General features: G+C 35.5%; 1 protein-coding gene across 3 annotated transcripts in view; it reads left to right on the forward strand.

Moving 5' to 3' along the window:
* Positions 1-17,625, forward strand: part of BARD1 (BRCA1 associated RING domain 1) — an 82,412-nt gene extending 64,787 nt beyond the window's left edge. For all 3 annotated transcript variants that reach the window (XM_017534982.2, XM_017534984.2, XM_017534983.2), the window contains 2 exons: positions 13,835-13,932; positions 15,326-17,625. In XM_017534982.2, the coding sequence (XP_017390471.1) occupies positions 13,835-13,932; positions 15,326-15,658 (431 nt within the window). In that variant the 3' untranslated portion in view covers positions 15,659-17,625. The remainder of the gene's footprint in view (positions 1-13,834; positions 13,933-15,325) is intronic.
* The last annotated feature ends 3,489 nt before the right edge of the window (positions 17,626-21,114 follow it).

The raw sequence follows: 21,114 nt of genomic DNA on the forward strand, positions 1-21,114 counted from the left end.
TTTTAGTAGAGACGGGGTTTCACCATGTTGACCAGGATGGTCTCGATCTCTTGACCTGGTGATCCACCCGCCTCGGCCTCCCAAAGTGCTGGGATCACAGGCTTGAGCCACCGCGCCCGGCCGGATTGACCTTTTTTGTTTATTAATTGTTTACAAAAGATTAGTAGTTACAAAAGATTAGTGGTTACAAAGGAGTAACATGGGGAGCAATACAATTGAATATCTTGATGTTAGTGATGGTCATGTAACACGACTACCTGAAATAAAATTACACAAATAAGTGCATTTATAACTAGTGAAATCAGGCTGGGCGCTGTAGCTCATACATGTAATCCTATCACTTTGAGAGGCTGAGCAGGCAGATCACCTGAGGTCAGGAGTTAAAGACCAGCCAGACCAACATGGTGAAACCCCTAGTGGCACATGCCTGTAATCCCAGCTACTTGGGAGGCTAAGTCAGGAGAATTGCTTGAACCAGGGAGGTGCAGGCTGCAGTGAACCATGATAGTGCTATTGCACTCCAGCCTGGGCAACAGAGCGAAACTCCATCTCAAAAATAAATAGATAGGTAGGTAGGTAAATAGAAAGAATCACTTGAACCAGGGAGGTGGAGGTTGCAGTGAGCCAAGATGGTGCTACTGCACTCCAGCCCGGGCAACAGAGCGAAACTCCATCTCAAAAATAAATCATTCGATCAATTGATTGATCGTTAGACAGACAGACAGACAGACAGACAGTGAAATCTGAATAAGCTCTATGACGTATTGAAGTCAATTTGTTGATACAATCGTGGTGTGAGATGTTAACATTGGACACTGGAAGAACGGTACATAGGATGTCTCTGTTCATGCCTTTGAAACTTTCTGTGACTGTAATTATTTTTAAATAAGATGTTAAGAAAGAACAGTGGGTATATTTAATGAAACTTTTTTATGAAGCAACTGATGGATTAAAATTAGTTTATAAAAATGGTTTTATGGCTTTGTGCTTTGAAGGTTTTATGGTAGAATGCTTGATTTATCAAGATCTTATATTAAATTTAATCTGTAGTTTGAAGTTGATTTGGTTTGTAAAACAGTTTCCTTTCATCAATTGGTATTCATGTCATTTTTAAATACAGCTTCTACTTCTTTTCTTGCAATGCTAGTCTCAACCGATGCAGTCTCTTCCAGCTAAGAGGCTGTGACTAGCAATGCCACTCCATCTGTTCTCACCAGTCTCTATTAATTAGTCTCTCCTAGTTAGGACGAGTTTGAGACGTATAAGTAATTGGACTAATTTGTCTCACTTAGTTTTGAATTTTCTTTTTCCTTTTAAATCTATCAAAGTCTTATTGAGCCTCAGTGTCTAAAAAATTCATTTAAAATGGTTTCCTGATTAGGGATTCTTTTGTATCAAACCTGTACCAGAAACCTTTCCAGTGGTTATAGGAAGAAATAGAGTTTCTTCATAATAAGGTCGCAGTAATAAAGAAGCCATATGAAATTTTGAATGTTAAGACATTTACCACTTAACTTTTGAGTCTAGTTCTTATGAATATACTGAACTGGCATTTGGTTACATATACAGGCTACATGATTCATTTCCATAAAATCTACCTTCTTTGGGAAATGTAAGTTTTGTCACTTTAATATCTTGGCTGTGTCATTTTTATAGAACCACTGATGGACTCAGACTAACTTAATAGTGTGCTAGTTAGTGATTCTTACAGTAGTGAATAACATCCTCCAATAACGATGGTTCCTTTAGGAGAAAGGATGGATGGAATCCCTTATTGAAGTTCGTATCCTCACATTTTTTAATATAGAGTCCAAAGAGAAATAGGTTCAAAGTTTGAGACAATTCCTTTAAATAGTCACTCGATTTACAAAAAGGAAGCAAGGACCTTCAAATACTTCTTTCCTATTATATATTTCTCATAGTTTCTATACTGACTGTTCTCAGTGTCAAGCATCTCAGCTTTACTCGTTTGTTTTTTAAGGGACGAGGTCTCTCTCAAGCAATCCTCCAGCTTCAGCCTTCTGAGTAGCTGATACTATAGGTGCATATCACTGCACCTGGCTCAGTTTGATTTTTAAAAATGTTTCAGAGCTATTCAAAACTATCTGAAAACCATTCATATTTAAAGATGATAGGTGGACCAAAGCTTTCAAAATTAATTGTAAAGATGTATGACTTTTTAAAACCAGGTCTAGTGTTTGAGTCTGTCCATTAACTTGTTGGTTAATCCAGTAAAACACACAACTTTTACTGGATTAACTTTCCAGAAACTTTCGTATTAACCTTTCATGGGATTTTTCATAAACCAAATAGATTCAAGAGGAATTTTATTCATAATTTTCTCTGTAGATAATAAACTCATTTTACAAACTAAACAGTTTAACAAAAAGAATTATACAAAAGCTTGGGATTCACTGGGTCCAAGTTTAACTACGAGAAGTTTTCTGTTGAAGTGTCTGTCTTAATTGGTTAATATCTCTTATTTTCTTACATTATATATGCATAGTATCTTACAGTGCCACAATTAATGGACTTAGCATGAAGATTCTGAGACTAAGCCATAATTTTACAGACCATCCAGTCTGTCTTAAATTGCTTTTACAGATATTTTACAGAATGATAGTTATCATATTTTACAGAAATAGGAGCTAGGGCTAAGAAAAGTCCCTTTTTCAACATCAAATTTGTGGGGGAGACTCTACTTTAGTCCTAGTTTGGGTACTAATTTCTCACAAGCCATTAGTAACTACCCGCATACAAGGGTGATTTTGGTATTAAAGAGGTGATAAGAATGAAAGAATAGAAGGTATATAAATAAGTCATTTTATTAATCTCGTAGAGTATGAATAAGATGAAACTGTATCCTAAAGATGTAAACTAGGCCAAGATAAAATGTTTTCCATTGATTTGTTCTTTGACTACACTGCTTTCAAAATATTTTTTTATCCTGGCCTTTTTTCTAAAAGAAATCTAACTCTGTATCCTCTCTTTTTACCTTATTATAAAGAAGAACACAGATGGCTGTCATCTTTTCTTTAATAATCTTTCCCTCTTCCCCACTCTCATCTAAGTTTAAATAAAATTGCAGCTGTAGAAGTTGTAAAATTCTCCAGCACCTAAGGGAATCACTGAAGGAATGTGCCAGACATTTTACACTAGATTTATGTCAGTGAGATGGGGGAAAAGCTAAATTGAGTGTTTTTTCATTTTGCTTTAGCTGAGAAGAGATGGACCCTAGAAGGCAATCATTACATCATCATTTAATAAATAACCTCATAATCAGGCTAACAGATTATTGTTTTCAAACAAATTCTAACAGTTTGCTTCTTTAAATGGATACTGAGAGTACTATGGAATTTTAAAGTTAAATACAACTTTATATTCTATATAAACTTTGCTAATTATCAAAAAACAAAAAAAATGCCAAAGCACCCCTATGAAGATTGATTAGGCAACTTTATGCTGACAGAAGGCCTTCGCCAAAGATTGTCTAAGAATAAAAAAAATTAACATCCTTTGATCTGATAGTCCCAGTTCTGAGAATTCACCCTAAGCAAAAAATACAGATGAAAGAGAAAGGATTTGCAGTGTTACTTCTAATAGCAAGAAGTAGGGAATATAACCTAAATATGAAAGATAAAGAAAATTCTGAAATGCTTAAAGATTTCTCTGGAAAAAAATTCATATTTTTATATGATAAATATCAAGACTAAAAGATTACGAAAAATAAAATTGTTTAAATTTTAAACATATTAAACAATTATATCTTCACATTCAAATGTATGTAAATGTATGCATGCATGTGAGTAAAAAAATAATCAAAGAGAAACAGCAGTAAATTGTTGGGTTACTAAAGATTAGGCTATCTGTTTATAGCAGTTTTAAAAATAATGTGTGCCTGTTAGATCAAATTTAAATTCTTTAGGAATAAATTAATACATTCAAACTTTCAAGTTGTAATAATTATTGGAAGTATTTTCACTTTTCATTTCAAGATTAATTGGATAGGTTAGGGCTTTGGTCTTCATTAGGGAAATTAGAACCTGCATGTGTTTATTTATTCTTCCCATCTGATATACCAGGTCTTTTATACCTGTTATGCATACCCAACAAATACATTTGATTATGGTGATTGTCCTAGTCAGAACAGAAATTTTTACATGAAAATTTGATCTTCTAGTATATGAGAAAAAAGAACACTGAGCATGAGTTTCTAATAATTACGAGAATTTTTGGACATTAGACTGTGTTTGGTTTTTAACCATACCTTTATAGAGACAGATAATTTTGATATTATTGTTAATAATACAAGAGACAGACTATTTTGATATTATTATTCATAAGACAGCATCTTAGAATTGATACCCAAGTTTTGCCTAAGAAAAATTTATGATATCATAATATATTTTTGCAATAGTTTGACCTGATTCTCAATGCATTAAGTAAAATAGTAAATTACACGTATTGTCATGTGAAGAAATATGTTTTTTACATGTAAATATGCTGATAGTTAGAATTTGAACTAAAACATAGTCAAAAATAAAATATTGCTAAGTGATATTTATATGGAGCCAGAATCTAATGATCTGCCACAGTATTTAGTGAGATATCTCAAATCTTAAATGGGAACAATATGCCTTTTATTTTATATTTTCAGCCTTTATCTCATTGTTCTTTCACGTTTTGCTGTGGGATTTCAAATATTCGACTCATTTCTCTGTTCTTTTACTTAAGTTTTTCAAAAATTGTAGTGACAGTTTTTGTCACCGTAATGTGACAGTGTGTAACAGTAACAGTGTGCTACTGTTTTTCCATTTTTGTCATTGTTGTCAGTTTCCTATTGTGATTTCATTTTTTACTAAAGTTTAGTGCTGTTATAGTCTACTTGACTAAAAAGTCTAAAAATCATTTGCAAAACACTTGTTTTACGGTCTCGGTGTTGTTTTTTAATAGAATCAAAAGAGAAATTCTTTAATGTTTATTTTACTTATATACTGTTATCTTGAATGACACAAATCCCTAGTTTAGATCTAATCACATATTTTATTAGAACTTTTGTTTTCACATAAAGTAGTGATATCTGATTCTGTATTTTAATTTTTTTTAAAGAATATTTGGTATTGACTAAGAGTGATTAATTCTGATTCCCATAGCTATTTCAGTTACAAATAGCCATTAATTCCGGAAGAATAGCAACCCTTTTTTCCCTCCCTCACTCTGTCACACAGGCTGGAGTGCAGTGGTACAGTCGTAGCTCTCTGCAGCCATGAACTCTTGGGTTTAAGTGACCTTCCTGCTTCAGCCTCCTGAGTAGCTGGAACTATAGGCACTTACCACTATACCTGGCTAATTTTTTTTTTTAATCCTTTTATTTGAGACAAAGATCTCACTTTGTTGCCCAGGCTGTTCTTTAACTCCTAGTTTCAAGCTATCCTCCTGCCTCACCCTCCCAAAGTGCTAGGATTACAAGTGCCAGCCATCACGTCTAGCCTAAAAATTCTTTAAAATGTGGATTTGTTTACTACTCTGGGGTTTGAAGAGAGAAAATTCTATGTATGGCTTACCAGGCAAAGTTAATCCTCTTCTACTTTGGACATTTAACAGATCTCCTTTTTGAAGTTTTCTTCCATCTTCATTGTATTCTTTCATTTTTGTATGACTGTGGATTCAGGAACACCCCCCCACCCCCCCCCACCCCCCACACCCACACACACACACCCCCACACACACACCCGCCCAGCCTCTGGCATCTATCACTCTATACCCCCACAAAATTAAGTTTTTTTTTTTTTTTTTTTACTTCCTTTCATTTGTATTATTCTTTTTTTTTTATTAGGGAAAAAGTAAGCTTAATATAAATCCATGACCATCATCAGTGGTCCATGCAGCTAAAATGGAAATATACAGAATACCTTCTGTATAGAAGTTTCTTTACAGAAAATTATTGTAGCCCTGGAATTCATAAGCTACATTAATATGCAAAAATTTCAGGTTTTGCTAAGGTAGACAGAGATACCTTAATGACTTTGGGTAAATCAGTACTTTGGGGATGGGGCTGCTTACCTACATGTAAAGAAGTAATAAAATCTCAGGGAAAAAGGAAAGCTTACATGAAATGGAGGACATGATCAGGAATATACCTAGGCTAAAAGAATCTCTTAGTTTTAATAGGTAAGTAGTTCATCCCTTTATTTCTGCAAAGTTGATAGCTTCAGTCAAAACCTTCAACTATAATGGAACATATGAAAAGTAACAAAGATGAAATAAAGCATACATTTTGTAAGGATAGTGGCTTGACACATTTTCAAGTATGCATCATTTTGGCATATGCAAAAGTTGTGTTTACATAAATAACTTATTCATGCAAAGTAATTTTAGTAAGGAAAATATTCGCCAAGAAAGCTAACTAAAATGTGGTCTTGTATTTTTGTTTCTTTTTTCTTCAGAAGGAATTGTAAGAGTTCATTTTTCTGCTGAATTATTTTAGTGGCAGATAGTGGAATAATCATGGATTTTTATTAACTGTTTATTACAAATATAAAATAGTTTAAATCTTAAGAAGTATCTGTGTTTTAAATGAAAAATAGGTTAAGAATTCTTGCTGCAGATTGCTTAACTTTTATTGAGTAAATAAAACCTTAAAGTCTTAGTCATTATTTAGGCTTGTTAATTAGGTAATGTTTGGCTGGTAGATTCTTCCATTGCATTGATAATGTATCACCATTCGAATTGCCAAAATTTTATTTTAAAGCATTTTATTCTTATTTTACTTTTTAGTAAATCAACTTAATTGATTTTTCTTAAAAAAGTCTCAGTAGGAAGTTGATATGAATTTGTAACTATGGTAATATCTATGGAGTGTGTCATTCTGAAACTCACAGGGTACAGATTATAGAGTGGCAACCTTAGCACGTCAGATTAAGTAAACACATTGATCCAACTAAGAATGAACATGAAGAAAACTTGATCTATGACTTGGAGGATATTTCCATTCTCATCTCAGTTATGTTGTTGAGAAGCCACTTAAATCTCTTAGGACTTCAGTTTTTTTTTTAATCTATAAAAAAGGTTGATTATACAAAGCATCAGAAGTTTCAAATCGGCAGGCGGAGGAGTCTGAGGGCTGAAGCAAATGCTGTCTGTGCTTTTGTCTAGCATAACTATTTAATTTTTATGTCTTTAGGTTTGATGTTCGTTACATTCTCCATAGCTTCCTACCACTTCACACCAGGTTCCTCACACATTTATGTAATCTACTTGGCTTTTGTAGGCATTTGAGTCACAATTCTTGGAGTAGATGTCACTCTCAGTTTTGAAAAACTTCTTGAGATTTTCTATGCTTTGACAGCAACTCCATCAAAACACTTGTCAACATTCAAATGTAGTGATAGACCTGGAAACTTCTTTAGTTTTCAGGAAAAGAAAAAAAACTACTTTCATTGTAGTTGGTCATAGGTGGCACAGGAATTTTGCAGATTGTTGCTTGGAGTGAAAACATATAAGAGGAATGTATTTCTTTAAGTCAGTCATTGTGATTAGAGCATTGGATTTGTCTTACTTTGTAGAAACTTACTACACAACTCCCATGACTGAATATCTAATGAATTCAGGCTTACGGTGGCTCCTTCCCATGGAAGTACTATGCTGCCCAGTTGGTATCTGCCATCTCATTTTTCTTGATGCCATACTCATTGGATTCTAGTATCTATTAAGGTTAAATTCTGTTGATTGACTAATGTCAGGAGCAATAGATATCATTTCAATATATTTCTTGTAAATAATCAGTCAAATAAACCCATAAAATGGATAAGCAGCCAGCATAAGCACAGCCCACTTTCTCAATGCTGCAGTTAGACATTAGCCATTCATTTAATACAGTAGATAATCATAGGAGTGTTCAGTCCTCAGCTTTATGTGCCACCATATTCATTCAGTTAAATATACAATTACAAATGCTCTGCAAGTATCATTGGGAAGGAGATTTGGGAAGGGGAATATGTGCTTAAGTGATGAAGAAAGTAAAGAAAAATCACATGTAAAGTCAACGATTTCCCAGGATTGCTGATGTTTTTTGGTTTGGTGTTTAATGTAGAAACTGTCTATGACATAATTCTAGCACACCGGCGATGCTTCTAGTATGGTATTTTGACTTAGTCCAGAATTTTGAGTCTCATTTTCAATGTACAATGAATATTTTATATTAGCTTTGTTAGAAAGGTAGTTTTTAATTCAGTGAGTGGTTATTAAAATGTATGCCCTTTTTAGAGTATAATTTTTATTATATGTAAAACAATATTCAAAGCACATATATGATAAGCTAAAATCATAAGATTCAGAAATTCAGCTTAGCAAACTTGAGTGAATATGATTTTTATAGTAAAGACAATGCGGGGGAGAGAGAGATGAGCACCAAATAAAGCACAGGTAAAGCTAACAAATTAAGATTGACATGATGGGTAATTATAGATGTCCTGAGTGTGAGTGTTGAATTTGAATATGCATTAACGTCCCAATTCAGGAAAGACTCAGTCTTTTGACAAACCTCTGCTTTCGGATCAATGAAGTACTCAGTTGTTCAAGTCTTCTGACCTTTTTATAATAAAAAACATCTTGGAACACTCGATTCAAGCAGCTTTTAACTATTTGACATATTTACATCATACTAAGATAATACCCAAGGTTTATCTTTTGTACCAAGGAGTTATATTTTATTGTGAAATAAACAGCCTTTAGAAAACTAAGCAGATTTAAGTTCAAATTCCCATTCTGCCACTTAATGGCTGGATGGCTTTAAGCAAGTTAAATTATTTGCATTTCCGTTCCCTCCCCTGAATTGGAAGTAATATACAGTAAATCCTCATTGTTTGTGGATTCTGTGTTTGTGAATTTTCTTACTTGGGAAAATTTTTTTGTAATCCCCAAATCAGCACTCACAGTGTTTTTGTAGACATGTACAGAGTAGTGAGGAACTTTAGTTGCCAAAGAAGTATGTCCCCAGCTGAGGTCAAACAAGGTGATACTTTGTCTCCTTTTTTCAGCTCTCACACTGTAAACAAGTGGCCCTTTCAGCCTATTGATGCCATATTTTTTGCATTTTTGTGTTTTTGTTGTTTTTATTGTTTAAAATAGCTCTGTAGTGCTGACATACCATTGTGTGTCCCTAAGTTCAAGAAGATTGTGGTGTGCCTTTCAGAGAAAATATTGAATACTGTGTTAGCTAGGCTTTGTCAAGGCCTGAGTTGTAGTACTGCTGGCCCTAAGTTTAATCTTACCGAGTCAACAGTATACAATCAATAATGTGTATAAACAGAAACATACATAAAACAAAGTTAAGTATTGATCAGTTGATGAAAATGCTGGAAGCAGAGGCTCACAGAAACCTAACCCTGTATTTCCTTTAACAGCAGTGGTTCATTATTCACTAATTCGGTGTTCACAGCATCTTTATAGAACATAACTACTGCAGATAATGAGCATTGACTATACTAGTCTTCTTGGATTTGGGGAAGGATACAAGTACTTTTAGTAGCTGTTATCACAGTAATTTTTATCAGGATCTTTCCTTAGAACAAACAGTTGTGTCCTAGGTCATTTAAAGATAGAAAAGTAAAAAGAAAATGAAATAGAATACGTTGGTATTCTATTACAATAGAACACATTGGTATTCCTTGTTGACAGAGGAAAATAAGAATGTCTTTTTCTCTTTTGACCAGAAAATATTGGTGTGTGATTTTTAGCATTGGATTGGTTAGCCCTTGTGATTTATGAATATTTTATTCTAAATAATGGAAAAATTGAAGCTTTCAGAGCACTGGACATTGTACACATTTAACCTGTAATAAGGTACTTTGCTCATTGCATGAGTATTAGGTAACACGGCATTCATAGTTTTTATAAAATGATACTGCAATCATGGTTCTCTATTAATGACAATTTATAAGAGGAAAATTCTGTATGATAGTATTTACAGGTGTAAAATAAACTCATATACAATCAGATAAATTCTACTCAGGTTCAATTTCTACCCAGGGAAGTAACAGCGAAACAACTTACTCCATATTTTCTTAATGATACTCTGCTTTCTCTTTTCATATTTAATATTGCCATTTTATGTTTATTTAATATAAGAACTATAAATGACTAAAACTCTAGCTGTGTATTATTTCCTGCTTTATCAGTATTTTTGAATACTTCACTAATACATGTAAATCATTAATACTTCCAGAATTTTTGACTTTTTTTCTAATATTTAAGATATATTGGTCCTCCATTATTTTTAGAAACAACTTTGCATTCAAACATTTTTATTCAAAAAGCCTTTTCTTTTAACATTTGAAATAAATGTGAAATATAAAAATATTTAATTAACTTTCTGACAGTCAGATATGCTCCCGCATTTGTTGTTCTTTGAAAGGTTAGCCATTTTAAATTGGAAAAGAGAGAAAAACTGAATCTCAAAAATGAATCCTCTCATGTTTGTCTGTGTGTAGCTATTAACCTTTGTTCTTTAACTGACTTTGTAACAGAAATTTACCTAATATGAAGTTCTTAGAATTTCTGGACAGGAGTAAGGAGTTTTCTTTGCTATTATATATAACATGAGATTATCTCATTGCCATCCTTAGTATCTTTAAAACATGTATGTAATTTCAAATGTGCTTGAAAAATTAAATTTGATAATGAATTGCTTGTTGATAGAGGAAAAGAAAGCAATAAAATTTTATTTAAAATTAAGCAGTCTGAGATAGAGCATTGTAATTTTAATGAAAGTTCAGGGTTAGATTATTGAAACAAAATGACAGTAAACAGCAGGAATTTTCTTCTTTGGGAAGAGAGTATGGCCTCTTTTGTACATAAGAGGTGTTTAATACAGTTTGAGCATTCTTAATCTAAAAATCCAGAATGCTCTAAAATACTAGCCAGCACGACACACATGGCCTCACATGATGACTCACAGTCTAAACACAGACAAAACTTTGTTTTATGCACAAACTTATTAAAGAGTGTATAAAATTTTATCTGTATAAAGCCTATATGAAACATAAATGAACTTCCTCTTTAGACTTGGGTCTTGTTGCCAAGATATACCTCCTTATATATGTGCAAATATTCCAAAATCCAAAAAACAGTTGAATTTTAAAACACTTCTGGTTCCAAGCATTTCAGATGTTGGCCTGTAAATATAATATAGGAAGATCACCAAAGTGGAAGTCTGTTGCTTTAGGAAGGGGTTCACTTAAGCTTTGCTGTTAGTGATCTTAGTAAGTCACTTCATAGTTTTTCACCTGACTTTGCAAATCTATAAAACAAGAAAGTAGGACTAGCTTTCAAGGGCCTTTTCTACCTCAAGTAATTTGATGCTAGATATTTTTAAAAATTAAGTTGCAAGATTAGAATAAAAACGTTTTATAAACAGGGCTCAAACACTTTTTTTTTCCTCAGAAAGTACCAGTTTTTTCAGTTATGTCACTTACAACAAATTCTGTAGATTGACTCCTGTAAACAGATAGAGTTTTGTTATTGTGTCAGTTTGGAGTAATAATGAAGAAAGTTTAAAACTGGTTATGCTATAAAGTGTCAGTCTAAAGTGGACTGTCACTCACTCTTGGAAAATATTGCATTTTGTTTATCTTCTCCAGTATAAGTTTTTGCTGTCAAGATAATCATTATAGGTCAAGAGACATTTTATACTCCTACACAAATGAATCTATGTTTATATCAGATGCAATCCCAAGACATTTCTGTGTAGCAGATTAACTGCTGGTTCTTGGCCACACTTCAGTTAAGAAAGGAACCCCGAAGCTGGCCACCGTGGCTCACACCTGTAATCCCAGCACTTTGGGAGATCGAGGCGAGCGGATAATGAGGTCAGGAGATCAAGACCATGCTGGCCAACGTGGCGAAACCCTTGTCTACTAAAAATACGAAAATTAGCCGGGCGTGGTGGCACGCACATGTAGTCCCAGCTACTTGGGAGGCTGAGGCAAAGGAATTGCTTGAACCTGGGAGGCAGAGGTTGCTGTCAGTTGAGTTCGTGCCACTGCACCCCAGCTTGGTGATAGAGCAAGACTGTCTCCAGAAAAAAAAAGGAACCCTTTTCCAGGCATATGCATAGTTTACACGCCAAGTAGTGGGTTCCACTCCTGTATTGGACTCATTTTACTGTTGAAATAGTAGGAATCAGCTGCACAGAATTTTATCACTAGCATTTTTCAAGAGGTATCCAGAACACTGTAGTATATTTCCAACATATATGTCTAATCCTCAATCTATAGTATATGTTTACAGAGCCATATATTTTTTTTCTGGTTTTAAGCCATTAGATACCAAGTGATAACAGGATATAACAGTTTGATATTCAAAATTATGTGTAACACTCTGAACTCTTACAGGTGCTGTATAATTTTTTTTATTGGTGTGGATATAGGCTATTAATGCTGTGTCCTTAGTGAATTTTAAAAAAACTTTTTTTCCTTTGTGTTAACAACACTAGACAGTGAAGGAGAGACCTGAGTTGGTGTTCCCACTTTGCCAGTACCCTCTGCTGTAAAACTCCTGTTCTATGGGAGAGTATATGAAATTCTGAAGAATGCATAAGTGAATAATTATGGTTCCTACCTCAGTGATAAAATGAGGTATTGAGCAAAACAGTCTCAAAGACAAATAAAAAAAATTGTATGTAGGATTTGTTTTTGTAATGACAATTCATTATAGTATCTAGTTTCTAGAACGCTTCTTGCATTTTATCCACAGAAGCCCTGTGAAAAACATTGTTTTCATTTTTTATTTCCATAGGCAAGGAAGCTTCCAGAACAAGTATTTGGTATAGCCAAGTCCTTCCACTCCAAATCTCAAATTTAGTTTAGTTATGTGACATCAGAACAGAAGCATGATAAATATATATCCATGCCACCAATGCCCTTGGTTGATGGTGACAGGCAATATCCCAGATGTCGTCTCTAGCTGAAGCTGACCGTGTCCTGCCTTTTATGATGGGTTCTGGGCATCCTGAGGATTCATTTCATTTCTAGAACCTAACGAGACAATTGGTACTGGCTGCCAGCCAATGGCCCTACTTTGGGCTTCCCCACCCAGGTGCCAGGCAGTGGAATGACTCTAAACATGCCAGGCTGAGCTGTCTCTATTGCTCTTGCTTTTTAACCTAAAGCTGTGAACAGACTTAAGCCATCAAAAGAATGCTTTTTTTCCTGCAAAGCCCAGCCAAATCATCTCTAGACTGGCGACCTCAATTGTGTACCTGTCACATGCCAAACATATCCCAGGCTCTGCTTGTGTATTTTAGCAAGCACTGTTGAGCCCCTGTTGTGTGGCTAGCTGAGCTACATGCACATTCCCTGATGTCAAATCACTTACAGTTTAACAGATGATTAGACATATAACTGCCAAAATGAGCAGTGCAGATCAGTGTAGATGCTAAGTGCCCAGTTGAGGTTCTTGTGGGCAGGACTGCATCGTGGACTTTTTATTCACCTTAATTTTAGATAATTGCTATGAGTGAAAATGTAGACTTTTTTGTGTTTGAAATAGTATCCTGGCTTATGTTTTTCAGAAAGGAAATTAAAATTACAGTTAGTGTTTAGTACTAACTTATTGTTTAATCCTCCAAAGAATTTTTTAAATCATCTGTTTATATGGAAAACCAGTTTTATTATGTTTTATTTTGGGATAAAGTAAGGTTTCTGTTTGTATTTTAGAATACTACCTAAAAACTACCATGAAGAAGAAAAACCACTTAGGTAAATTGCTTAATTTTAATGAGAGAAATAATGCTCACTTGATAAATATTTTGCTTTAATTCTTGTGTTTTTGTCAGGGGTAAAAGCATGTCTACAAAGAAAAGTATGTGAACAGGAAGAAAAGTACGAAATTCCTGAAGGTCCACAGAGAAGCAGGCTCAACAGAGAACAGCTGGTATTTTTCTTTTAATACAACTTTCCTTGTTCTTATTATGACATACTATTATTATCACCATCAGGAAAATCTTCTGCCCTTTCAACAACTACAGGTGACTGATTAAAATTTTAATTGTGCTTATTTCAAGCACTTGATTCTGAAAGATGATCACGATGAGCAATAAAATCCAGAAGGTAATAATTTCATACTGTTAATGGATTTTTGGCATCTTGAACATTCCCATAAACCTTTCAGAATCTGAGGTAAATCTCAGATACAGGAAGTAGCTTGAAAGAAGACTTACAGCTGCTGCTCGGATTTAGTTACCATATGTCTTTATGGCCACATATTGCAGTTTTAATGGATAATATTGCATTATCCTGTTGATAGAGATAATATTAGAAATGACAGACAATTTCCATAGAAGGGAATTATGAAACTTTTTTATTTCCAAAGAGCACACAGAAGTATGTTTCATAGCTAACTGGACCTCTAGCTTCACTACAATAATCTGTTGTGCCCTGTGAATACATTTCTGGAACCATGGAGGGCACACTCCCATCGTGGCTGCCCTGAATACCTTAGGTTGGTAATATGTAGGGATGAATGTGGATGGGCAGAATTGGATAAAGGTTCATGGAAAAGATGTTACTCTTGTAAATTAATTACATTTAGCCTGGTGTATCTGAAGACTGTTTCAAATTAGCTAGGAATTTTGGGGGCTTTAAGTCCCACCAGATAAGCATAAACATCCTGATGAAAAAAGTTTGAAGAACAGTTTTGTTTTTTTTCTTTATACCAAGCACATCTAAAATTTTAGAAGAGTGAAAAGGAACTGAGATAGGCACTGAATCTTTGGGAAGAACTTATAAATAGGAAGCCCTTGTTTGCCTAAGTATTTTTCTTGATCCAGTTAGTATGCTTGAAATATAGCTTATCCCAATACCTCATTAAGTAGCTTCATAGCTGCTCGTAATTATTACAGATTGAGCATCCCTAATCCAATATCCAAAATGCTCCAAAATCCAAAACTTTTTGAGCTTTGACATGATGCCACAAGTGGAAAATTCCACACCCTTCATGTGACAGGTCACAGTCGGAACACAGTCAAAATTTTGTTGCATGCACAAAATTATTGAAAATAATGTATAAAATTACCTCAGGCTTTGTGCATAAAGGTATACATGAAACATAAATGAATTTTGTGTTTAGGCTTTATACATTCTTAAGATATCTCATGTATATGCAAATTTTTCAAAATCTAAAACTTTCTGGATCTGAAATGTTTCTGGTCCAAATGTTTCAGGTAAGGGATCCTCAAATCTGTATTTTTATTTTCCTCATTCATATGCATTGTTTTTAAATACTGTATTTTGATCTGCCTTTCACAAATGTTTTCTCATTATTTCAGTTGCCAAAGCTGTTTGATGGATGCTACTTCTATTTGGGGGGAACCTTCAAACACCATCCAAAGGACAACCTTATTAAGCTCGTCACTGCAGGTGGGGGCCAGATCCTCAGTAGAAGGCCCAAGCCAGACAGTGACGTGACTCAGACCATAAATACAGTCGCATACCATGCCAGACCTGATTCTGATCAGCGCTTCTGCACCCAATATATCATTTATGAGAATTTGTCTAATTATCACCCAGAGAGGGTTCGTCAGGGCAAAGTGTGGATGGCTCCTTCGAGCTGGTTTATAGACTGTGTGATGTCCTTTGAGTTGCTTCCTCTTGACAGCTGAATATTATAACAGATGAACATTTCAAATTCAACTTGCACGGTTTGTGAGAACCCCGTCGTTGTACTGTTTTTAATTGTTCACATTTTTACAAATAAGGAGAGTCATTCATATTTATCTTTGAATTAAAAAAAAAAGTCAAATGTCAGATTAGGAATTCACTTTGTGTTTACCATTTAGATGCTGGAATTGCTTTTAAGGATTTTTGTTTTTAAAATTGGTGTGTTTTTTTGATTCATCATGTCTTTCTATTCAGATTATTGAGTATCAAAGATTAATGAGAGGACACTAGACTCATGGTTAAATAGACAAGTGATATCATTACTTACTAAAATCTATACCTGCCACCAGTGAAAAAGCTTGCCTTTTTTTTTTAGTAAACAGAGAATATTATCAAATAATTTATTTTGTTGAAAAGAGAGTATCTGATCTTAAATGTGCCACCAGTGTTAAATTCTCCTATCTGCAGTTGTCTTTATCCTATTTTGTGTTTTCTTTTTTCCTTTATTATTTAATTTGTGGTCTGTTTCTACACTTTTTCCTTGTTTTTTATCCTGTATATTCACCAGGAAATCATGATTTTATTCTTAACATTTTTTTTTTTTTGGTGGGAAAAATCAATACTGAGTTCATGGTACATATTTTCATTCTGTACATTTGCTTATAACCGTCAATTTATAACTCTGTCTACTACATATGTGTATATACTTAGAACATTTTAACAAATTTTAGTATCAGTTTTTAGAAGGTCTGACTAGTCTAGCAAATTGTCAGTCCAACATCATTACTTTAAGAAGCAGTCTTATTCTGGTAGACCTTGTTGGTACTTCTAAAATAATTTTGAAGGTCTTAAATTCTTCCTTTGTAAAGTTTTTTTTTAAGTTTTTAGGTTGGCCTGGAAGCAGAAGTTGGTGATTACTTGATTTAGAATAGATTTTTTCCAGATCATACAAAAGGAGGGGGAGGGCTTAACTAATATCAAATAGGCAAAGCCTCAGTGAGTGGGCAGGATACCCCTGAGAATGGCCAGACTGGGGGAGGTTACTCTGCTTTGGGTGCTCTCATTTGCAAATTGACAAGGATACATTATTTCAAAACATTTTTTTAAGAAACAGAATTCTTTAATAATTCCTTCCTAGACATTGGATATACTTAAACAATTAAAGGCTTGGGGAAGGAGACACTGAGAGACCTTCCAGTTTGGTCCCTCATGAGCAGAAGAAAACAGATTGATAACTACTGAAATAGAATATCCCTAGTTTTAAAACACTGAGAATCTCTGAAGTTCATCAGCATCTTAAGATGTACTTACTTGAAAGTTTGAGATTCTGTTTATCATTTGAAAATATATGTTGCTTTAATTCTTTCTTTGACATGTTGTTTTTTCATATCAAGAAATACATTTTGTGAACAAAATAGCCTTTTGACCCTGACCTTGCTGGATGAATTAGCTCTGAAACGCTCTCTGTAACAAGTAATGTGTTTGTCCCACATTTCATTCTGATGGAGAATGATGAACACCATAGCACCAAACAAAAATCCGAGGGGTTAGATAATGTCTGGATTAAATAATTTAAGACTCTCTGGGATTTTGGTTGTCATTTTTTATTTAGAACTGACTTCAAGTTACTTTTTGTTGTCTCATAGGTCACATTTGAGACAGGTTTGTGTCTGTTCCTTGCATCTGAATTCCTGTTGGTAAAGACACCTTTGAGGTCTCCTGCTCAGTTTTCTTCATTCGTTATCTTGGTTTATCACCCCTCCCTCCTTTTTTCCCCTGACTATTAAGCAGTTTCATCTTTGCTTTCTTTAAATATTTATTTTGACAGCAGTTAGTTTGTGTTAAGCTCTTGAAACTTGTGATTGTATTTTCTCTGTAGAAATATATGTAATTATTTTTATTTTTCAATCACAGATTCAAGCTTCCTTTTTATTTACCATAAATCACTAAAGTTATTTATGTTTTCATATATCTGTGTCTTGTATAAAATTGGCTTATTCTGTGCTGTTGAAGAATGAGGCTCAACATGACTTGTGAGGAAATCTATCAACTAACAAAAGCTTATCTTTTTGAACATACCACTTTTTAATTTTGAATAAAAATATTTCTGATATGTACTAGAGACTTTACTACATTAAGTTATTCCAAATACAGTATAACCTTGATAGTTTGGAATCGTCATTAAGAACATCAGTTACACAGTGATTCCTTTGTGGCTCTATAAAAGTGAGAGGTTGGTAGCTTTTCCACATTCTCACGGCTGTTTTCTAGTTCTACTTGGATTTGTAGCTGTTTCCCTTTTTCCTGACAGCTGCCACTTTGTAGCTATTTTTCTTTCGCTGCTAATACTTGACCATATCTAACTTTTTTTTGCTTTTGCTGAAAAATGGAAACCAGATGGAAAGTATGTTAGAGTTTTGACTGAAATAAGGTTAAATGAGCAGTGTGTGAGGGTTTTCACTGATTTCACCTAGGAGGTAGTTTAGCTACTTGAATTTTAATAAATAGAATTTTTCAATTATTTCATCTGTCTCAATTTCTTTTTTCTTTTTTTGCACCTGCTTTGTGAATTTAATAAGTGACCTCTGCCTAGAGGATTATATTTGGGGAGGTTTGATGTTTCCTGTGGAAAAAAGACAATTCACGGGTGGGAGTGGGGCTGCATTGACTGTCACTGCTTCCATGGGTTAATTGCATTCTAAAGTTCATGGATGTCATGACAGTCTCACAACTGTCTATTCTGTTTCCTACCCTGCACGTATTAAAATGGCAGGAACGAATGCTTGTTTTATTTAATAACTAACAGCCACCATTTTCTTTGAAGATATATTGAGCTACAAATTGTAAACTCAGTGTATGTCTTTATAAGTCAACCCTTTGCAAAGATGTACCCATCAAACTACCTAAATAAATGAATAAATAAATAAACAACTACTGAGAAGTTGTCTTCAGTTAAGAGCTCTAATTTTTTTTTAGTCAACTAATAAGGCTTATGCCTCCCTAATTAAACTGCAGACATTCTTATGAATTAGGGATTGTTGATTATTTGTGTAGCTTTCTAAGGCATGAGGTGCATTCTCTGATGCCTGTTCTATTAGAATGGGGATGTGAGAGAAGTGGGAAAAGCATGTTCTTTAGGCTTAAAGGGTTAATAACTAAGTCTCCAGCCCCGGGGAGGGTCCTGCACAGGCTTTGAAGTTAGACCTGGGTTTGTTAACCACCTAACCTGTGTCATTGGTGATAAAGGTGGGGAATATTGTTCATTTCACCTGGGTGTAAAGATATGTGAAAGTGTTAAACACACTGTATACATTCACAACTTACCTTCCAGGACCTCTGAGCAAACTCATGAATAAGTGGCTGATGGTAGCACAGCCTGTGTCAGTCCTGAGTGTCCTGGCTCTTGTGTCCCATGCATATCTACAGCTGGGTGTCCTCCCGTCTTAACTTACCTGGTTTTAGCCTGAACAACAACCAGAGCCAGGCCCTAGTTTCTTATTTCTCACCATCCCATCTGCACTGGTAAAGTTTGCCCATCTATGTAGCCTCTCCTGTTCATTTCACTAAAATATTCGCTTTCACCTCCTCAGTTACTTACTGTAGATACCAAGATTGCTTAGGCCTCCACACATAAGTGGTACACCTTGGACAGCACTGTAAAACTTCTATTACATTATAAACCCTTATATTACAATATAAACCCTTCTGCCACCATGGCTTGCGGCCTAAATAAAAGGATGTTGATCTTTTCTGCCTTAGTTTGTGAGACCCAGATTTTCATTAATACCACAAGTTTGTCAAAACCTTGCCCCATTTTCCTCCTGCGTAAAATAATGTAACCTAAAAATAAAGGTCTTTTTCAGAATCTTACTAATGTAAATGTTTGAGGCTTTTTTGTTTTTGAGACGGAGTCTTGCTCTGTCGCCAGGCTGGAGTGCAGTGGCACGATCTCAGCTCACTGCAGCCTCCACCTCCCGGGCTCAAGTGACTCTCCTGCCTCAGTCTCCCGAGTAGGTGGGACTACCGGTGCGCACCACCACGCCCGGCTAGTGTTTTGTATTTTAGTAGAGACAGGGTTTCACCATGTTAGCCAGGATGGTCTCGATTTCCTGACTTCGTGATCCACCCACCTCAGCCTCCCACAGTGCTGGGATTATAAGTGTGAGCCACCGTGCCCGGCCATGTTTGAGTTTTTAAACAAATCTGTTTACAAAATTATTACATCGTTACTACAGAAATACAAAAAGAACATCTGCAGGATCCAAAAGCACAAGGAGGAAAACAGTCACAAAATCCAGGGACCATTAAGCTGACCAACCATTTTGTGTGGCCTTCCTAGTGTTAAAAGTACATTGAATGCTGTTGACGGGGACACGAGCTTTCGTTCTCCACATCCTCACCACTTCCCTCTTACCTCTTATGTGTTTTCAGTTGGGCCTTGGAAACATTTATTTAATCCACAACTCGGGAAAAGCAACTATTAACATTCTTGTCTTTTTTCTTTCCCCAAAAAGAAAAAAAGACAAGAATGTTATTCTCACAAATCACCACTAAAGAACTTACACATGTAACCAAATACCACCTGGTAACATGAGTAAGTTTTTTGGTGGTGACTTGTGAGATTTTGGTGCACCCATCACTGAGCAGTGTACCCTGCACCATATTTATGGTCTTTATCCCTTGCCCCCCACCCCACTCTTTCTCCCAAGTCCCCAAAGTCCATTGTTTTATTCTTATGGCTTTGCATCTTCCTAGTTTAGCTTCCAGATATCAATGAGAACATACCATGTTTGGTTTTCCATTCCTGAGTTACTTCACTTAGAATAATAGGGTTTGTTTTCTGGTTCCTTCTCACATGGGTTGGCACTGTCAGAGGAAAGATCTATGGCCGAAGGCTGTTCAGATTTTTTTGTCCCACGGAGTATTCCCTTGATGTAGTACGCTCCATCTTTTCCTGTGGATGTGGCTTCCTGTGAGCCGAACTGCAGAGATTATTGTCTCTCTTCTGGGTCTAGTCACCCAGTGAATCAACCTGGCTCCAGGTTGATACTGGGGGTTGTCTGCACAGAGACCTGTGATGTGAACCGTCTATGAGTCTCTCCTTGGGCAAGTCTTGCTGCTGCTGGAGATAGGGGTGAGATTCCCAGGTCACCGGGAATTGTGTACTTAGGAGGATTATGGCTGCCTCTCCTGAGTCATGCAGGTTGTCAGGGAAGAGGGGGAAAGCCGGCAGTCACAGGCCTCACCCAGCTCCCACGCAAATCAAAAGGCTGCTCTCACCCCCACTGTGCCTCCTCACCACCAGCCCTGAGTCTCTGTTTCCAGACGGAGGGCTAGAGGGGCTTGAAAATCTGCACGAGGCTATTGCCTCCCAGCTGGGAACGAAGAGGGCTTGGTTCTATCCCCGCCTACGGAGTCTGCGCACCAGATCTGTGCCCTACCCTGAGGTCCGGCCAGA

This window comes from Cebus imitator, unplaced genomic scaffold (genome assembly GCF_001604975.1).
Source record: "Cebus imitator isolate Cc_AM_T3 unplaced genomic scaffold, Cebus_imitator-1.0 Scaffold89, whole genome shotgun sequence".
Taxonomy (NCBI): Eukaryota; Metazoa; Chordata; class Mammalia; order Primates; family Cebidae; genus Cebus; species Cebus imitator.